The sequence below is a fragment of the Stigmatopora nigra genome, unplaced genomic scaffold (assembly GCF_051989575.1).
Source record: "Stigmatopora nigra isolate UIUO_SnigA unplaced genomic scaffold, RoL_Snig_1.1 HiC_scaffold_24, whole genome shotgun sequence".
Taxonomy (NCBI): Eukaryota; Metazoa; Chordata; class Actinopteri; order Syngnathiformes; family Syngnathidae; genus Stigmatopora; species Stigmatopora nigra.
In genome coordinates, this window is record NW_027551603.1 from 4,914,895 (window position 1) to 4,921,748 (window position 6,854).

Genomic DNA, 6,854 nt, shown 5'->3' on the forward strand with positions numbered 1-6,854 from the left:
AAGGTTTAGGGAGCTGAACCATTGTTGTCTCTAGGATAACATTAAAAGCTTGTGTTTACAAACCTGGAACACTCGGTATTAAAAAACGATAGTTAGGTTTTTCTTATGGGGTTTATCGCTCTTTGCCCGGCCGTAGAAAGGTTTTTAAGGTTTAGGGAGCTGAACCATTGTTGTCTCTAGGATAACATTAAAAGCTTGTGTTTACAAACCTGGAACACTCGGTATTAAAAAACGATAGTTAGGTTTTTCTTATGGGGTTTATCGCTCTTTGCCCTGCCGTAGAAAGGTTTTTAAGGTTTAGGGAGCTGAACCATTGTTGTCTCTAGGATAACATTAAAAGCTTGTGTTTACAAACCTGGAACACTCGGTATTAAAAAACGATAGTTAGGTTTTTCTTATGGGGTTTATCGCTCTTTGCCCGGCCGTAGAAAGGTTTTTAAGGTTTAGGGAGCTGAACCATTGTTGTCTCTAGGATAACATTAAAAGCTTGTGTTTACAAACCTGGAACACTCGGTCTTAAAAAACGTTCATATTTACTCATATTTGTTGTCTGTGGGATCCCATTTTGTTATATGTTGCCGGTTGTAGTAGTGTGTCAATTTTTGTTTGTGTTTGTGTTTTTCTTTGTGTTGAGAAAGTAGTGGAAAATCGCCGAATTTTCCTTTGTGTAGATTGGATAACATCATAGTTTTCTCCTTCATATTGCAAAGATAATTACTGTTTTGGTTTAAATTCAGCTAGCGTACTCCTAGGTGCGGCTACACTCCGACCCCGTCTCTGTCGAGAAGAAAGGAAAGGGGGGGGGGGCACTGCTGCCTCTGTTTTCCTCTTTGCACCCTTTGAGCGGGTGTGAGCCAGTGTGTGTGAACACAGAGAAAGAGGAGAAAAAGGACGCTCACTTGAGAACCAAATTACATACAAAAATGGATCAAGGATGGTTTAAAAACTTTAAATTACCGGATTTTGGAAAAATGTACAAATTCCCAGAATCAGTGGATGATCAGCTGAGAATGTGTTTTGTAGAATGTGGAAAGAGTTTGTGTGCAAATTCTAGGGCAAAAGATAAATTGGTGTTGGAGAAACGGAGAATGATTATTGATTTGCAAGAAGCTAAATTGCTGCCCGAGGGTAATATGAATGTTGATCTTTGGAAAGCATGTGCTATGGCAGAGGCCCTAGTCACACAACGTATGGACCAAGCGGAGAATGAGAAGGTACTGCAGGAAAAGATATCTAAAGTCAAAGGAATGTGGATTAAGAAAAGGTTGATCAAAGAAATTAAACAATTAAAGACTGTGGTAGCTTTTGTGCGTACCCTGGCTCAGCTGTTGGCCTCTGTGGCAAAAATTAAAGGGAACAAAATTACACCCACAGCACCTCCGCCCGAATATGATGCGACAATGGCACCGGTGGTGGAGATAAAGAATGCAAAAATTCATTACACCATCCATCCAGACAAAGACTTGACCAATGCCGTTCTGACACAGACAGAAACTGATCCCAGGGCTTTATCAATGTCAAATCCATTCCTTAACAACCACTGCGTGTCACGGGATGACTATCCTGCGTGTGTCTCAAGTGATACACATTTTGGGGCTATCCCCCCACTAGCAAAGGAAACTGTGACTCCTCTTTCACATCTGACTTCAGCATCTAGTATTGACCTTTCAAACAGACTTAATGAATCAGTTACATTAAACAAACAGGTGTTGACACCCACAGGTCACCGCTCCCGGTCATTTGATGCACCTGATCGCAATGTGGTTTCATTTGATGCTAATTTGTGTGACCTTCGACGCCTGCAAACAGGAGAAGTGTCCCCTCACACACAGAGTTTGCCACCACAATCATCATCATGGTCAAAAGACGAGGAACAATGGCAGGAATTATTTAACCTGACCCCGGGACACACCAGAGCAGATGCTTTAAATTTACATTCCACCCCCATTGCTGAACGGGATGCCGCTCATGCCGGCTGTAACGACATGACATCTCCAGTCTGGGATATTAACGATGAGTGTGGGCCAGGAAATTTGGATAAGTTAAGCGAACAACAAAAAGTAGAAGCCCTGTTACGCGCTGCAAAAATAATGGAGGTAAACAGCCGCAGCCGTGGCACAGTTAGTCATGATAATATTATCAGAATACTCAAGCACTTAGAAATAATTCGCTTCAGATCCCGCAGTTCACGCCAGCTCACGCAATTTTTGGCTCAGTGGCTATCTCAAAAGCACCAGGTGTCTCCCCTTGTTATCAATGCAGTAGAGAGCTGGTTGTCGGGAGAGAGAACTGATGCTGAGGTTAAGCTGCGGATGACAGATGTGCCAACAGTAAGTCACATGATGCCTCTGCGAGAAAACTCCTTCAGCGGTCAGGTTAAATTCGAACCGTTTTCGTTTACCGATTTACAGTCCATATGTGACCAATTACCGCCGCTCAGTTCAGGCGGAGCGCCGTGGATGAAAAAGTTTATCAGTTTAACTTATGGACACCGCCTGGCCATGGGTGACGCTAGAGCGATCATTGCACGCGCCTCTAATGAAACTACGTGTATGGAAATAGAACGTTCGGCTAAACTGACTTCTGTCCCTGACTCTCACTCTCTGTTCGAACAAAATAGACTGACTATAATCGGTGACACCATACGCAAAATGTTTCCCTTGTCACAGGGCCCGATGGAACAGATTACGTTTAAAATGACTCCAGGGGAAGATTCTACCGCTTATTTGTTGCGCTGCCAAGACACCTGGGCAACTGCCACAGGTCATAATCCCACAAATCCTAACAGTGGTATGCTGGCCATATTCAGGCATGCGGTGGTTAAAGGTTGCCCCCTGGCGGTTCAGGAAAATATGTCTGCTCTTCCGAATACTATGTCAGGAAGCGACGCTGATTGGAAAACTAATTTTCTTTTTTATGTCCGCAAGGAGCAGAAACAAAAGGAGAAGGAGACTGAGAAACTGGAAACCCTCCAGAAGGAACTGCTGAACATGCAAATACAAGAAGCCAAGCGAAACAGCTCTGATAACGCTAAAAAAACTAAAGTGATTAATCAAATGCCGGTTTCTGCTCTTCCACTGCAGGTTCCTCCTCCGTTGCAGCAGCCTCAGCCCCCTCCTCCACCTCCTCAACAGCACGCAGACACACAACAGTTCACTGCACACACCCCTGCATATGACGGGAACAGGTGGAGTGGTGGTGGGCGTGGTGGTGGAAGAAGCCGAGGTATTCCTAGGAACCAGGGGGTTTGTTTTCATTGTCAGCAAATAGGACACTGGGCCGCATTCTGCCCTCACTTAAATGCTACAGAGACTCCACAGTACCAGGCTCCCAGGGCCCCCTACATGGGTCAACGAGGTCAACCTCCCCAACCCACGCAGAGGGGGGGGCCACCTCCCCAGCAATACCAGTGGGCAGGGCCCCCTCCACAAACACGGGGCCAGACGTATCCCATGATGTCTCAGCACGATCAGTTTCCTCCTCCACCCCTGTTCCCACAGTACCCAAGTCCTCAATAGGGGTGCCCGAAAGCGCCGGGTGACGGGGAACGGGCCGAGCCCCTCACCACAGTGCGAGTCCTGGGATGTGATTTCCAAATGATGGTCGACACAGGAGCAAGGTATTCCACTCTGCATACGCTACCACCTTTTGCTCCTCTGTCATCCAGGACTCTGCAGCTCGTCGGCTTCTCTGGGACTCCAAAGGCCTCCTCTCTAACCGCACCTCTACCTACGGAATGGGGCGGGTATCATTTCCATCATCAATTTGTGTTTTCACCTGAATGCCCAGTACATCTGTTGGGCCGTGATGTTTTAACAAGGATAAAAGCGACGGTGTTGTGCAGCTCGGATGGACTCACAGTGCAACTACCCAACGGTTTTTCATTCAATGCCTCAGTCGACAACTCTGCACAGTCGTTCGCCTCACAATGTATGCTGACACCCAACCCAGATCCCATGGTTGTCCACTCTGGCGCATACATCTACTGGATTCTATTGGACATAATCGGAGATCCATTACCTGACTCTGTTTTAAAGAACTATGCTTCCTGGTCTCCCTGGTTTTCCTCCCTTCGACCATACCACCCGCCTATCGACCCCCCACATTGTACCATGTTCTATGATAAGACTTTTGATGAAACATACAGGACCGAATGGTTAGATGATATGGAAAACAGTACACATAATATCAAATGTTCCTCTATCATCGCAGGAGCTGAGGGTGTTGCAGCGGTCGTGGAGCTGGATGAGGAACAGCGGGATTGGTATCGCATGCCAGCTGATTGTGCTCCGCATGTGTCCCTCGCTCTTAGCCCTTCCCATCAGGCTAAGGATCTGGCACCTATGATTAGACGTGCATTGTCAGTCACAGATTGGGTTTCCACTACTCATCCCTCCTTGTTCTTTTCTTCTTCCGCAGACATGTACAAGGTCGTGGTTCCCTCGTGTGACTCAGGTGTCGCCCGCAACCAATGGCTAACGCGTGCGCACGGTGCCGAAAAAACGGATGCTGAGGGAACCGAACAAATGCTTTCCACTCTACCCACAGAGATATGGTCTCAGGGACCCACGGATGTGGGATTTTGTGATGTCACACCGCTCTCTTTTGATATTGATTTACAGTATCCGGTCGCTCAACGCCAGTATTTCCGGCCTAAAGAGGAGGTGATTGGCATAACTGACACCATCAACGGTTTGTTGGACTCAGGTGTGCTGGAACCTTCCTCGTCCGTCTGGAACACGCCCATCCTCCCCGTTAAGAAAGGGGAGGGCAGGTATCGAATGGTCCATGACCTACGTCTCATTAATAAGTTGATCACCACACCTCTTACAGGTGTGCCGAATCCTTTTGTCTCTCTCGCTGCCATCACGCCTTCGCACACCCATTTTACCGTTGTCGACTTGGCTAATGCCTTTTTCTGTCTCCCTCTTGCAGAACACCTACGCGACGTGTTCTCCTTTACTCATCTGGGTCGCCAACTCCGGTACACGCGTCTACCGCAAGGGTTCCTCCTGTCACCCGGGTTATTTAATCAAACGTTAAAATCCGTTTTGTCCTCACTCACACTTCCCTCTGACTCAATTGTAATCCAATATGTCGACGATCTTCTCATCGCGTCTCCATCAGAAGCATCTTGCTTAACGACTACACACTCTCTCCTCACGCATCTGGCTACAACCGGTTTCAAAGTCTCTAGAAAGAAACTTCAGTGTGCCCGCACTTCTGTTTCTTTCCTAGGCAGACTCGTTACCTCCGATGGAACGGCCATGTCCTCTTCCCATCAGTCATCGATTCTAAATCATGCTAAACCACGAACTGTTAGGCAGATGTTGTCTTTTCTGGGTCTCGCTGGCTATTCCCGACATTTCGTACCAGACTACTCGTCACTAACGCTACCACTCCGCAAACTGGTAAACGATCAAGGCATGCGTAATTTAAACGCTCCCCTGGAGTGGGACACGGCAGCTGAAGAAGTATTCATCTCAGTTAAACAGCTTCTTTCTAAGGCAGCTGCTTTACAACGCCCTGATTATTCGAAACAGTTTTACCTCGATGTTTCTGAAAAAGAAGGTTCCGTTGCAGCTGTTCTTTTTCAGAAAAGAGAGGGAACAGGTGATCGGTTAATTTTAACCTACGTCAGCATGCAGCTGGATCCAATTGAAGCCAAACATCCAAATTGTGTCAGGTATGCGGCGGCTCTCGGAAAATGCCTGCAAAAAATTGATCACATTGTAATGCAGCATCCACTCACAGTACTGACATCACATGCGGTTGCAGCCTTTGTATCGTCAGCAGAGTTCACACTCACTCCTCGCAGAACAGACAAACTAGATCGCATCCTGCACCGGCCAAATGTGACTTACAAGACTGAAGGTGTAAACATGGCAGACGGTATTGCGGAGGGAACACCCCACTGTTGTGCTGAACTGACCCTTGTGGAGCAGAGGCTCAGAGAGGGCCTACAGGCCACGCCTCTCACACATCCAGACATGACATTTTTCACTGACGGTTGTTGTTTTAGACACCCCACTGAAGGCCTGAAATCAGCTTATGCAGTGACTCAAGACTACAACGACAACCACACAGACTTTATTGTTGTAGAATCAGACACCATCACCGGAAAACAGTCAGCCCAAAGAGCTGAACTGATTGCCATGATCAGAGCATTGGAGAAGGGGCGGACGTGGAAAATTAACATTTATACAGATTCTGCTTATGTAATAGGCTCTATTTTTGTTGATCTTCCTTTATGGAAAAGGAATGGTTTCCTCACAGCAACAGGTGCCCCTGTGAAACATCAAGAGGAGATGATGGCCTTAGAAAGGGCCCTTGACATGCCAGCAGAGGTTGCAATCATGAAATGTAGGGCACATACAAATGGCATGACTTTTGTGGACAGAGGTAATGCATCGGCTGATGCAGAGGCCAAAAGGACTGCAGGTTTTAAGGGTCCCGAATCAATGATGGTTCTAAATGAAGAGCAATTGGCAAATGTTGACGTCAACTCAATTTTAATTGAACAACAAAAGGCCTCACCGGAAGAAATTTCTTATTGGCTCTCCAACGGGTAAAGTAATAAAAGATGCTATAGGTCTGTACCGACACGAAAGGACCGGCAGACCTATTCCCTCCGCGAAAACTTTGCGCGAAATAATCTTAGAAGCACACGGTCCTGCCCATGTGGGATACGCCCCCATAGATGCGCGCCTCAAAGCATGGTATCACCCAAACATGACTGTTACGATAAAAGACATTCTGGCAAACTGTACAGTATGTCATGAGTTTAATGTGCGTCCAAGCGAACAAACAAAACAGGGCGTAATTCCCACTCCCAAAAAACCAGGCGAAGAAAT

The 6,854-nt window shown here is 46.8% G+C and overlaps 1 protein-coding gene across 1 annotated transcript; it reads left to right on the forward strand.

Annotated features, from left to right (window-relative positions):
- The first annotated feature begins 1,959 nt into the window (after window positions 1-1,959).
- Window positions 1,960-6,572, forward strand: LOC144181697 (uncharacterized). The gene is made up of 7 exons (XM_077710190.1): window positions 1,960-1,977; window positions 2,928-3,010; window positions 3,084-3,225; window positions 3,310-3,445; window positions 4,213-4,353; window positions 4,420-4,574; window positions 4,623-6,572. The coding sequence occupies exons 1-7, from the start codon at window positions 1,960-1,962 to the stop codon at window positions 6,570-6,572; spliced, it is 2,625 nt and encodes an 874-aa protein (XP_077566316.1).
- Window positions 6,573-6,854: the final 282 nt, after the last annotated feature.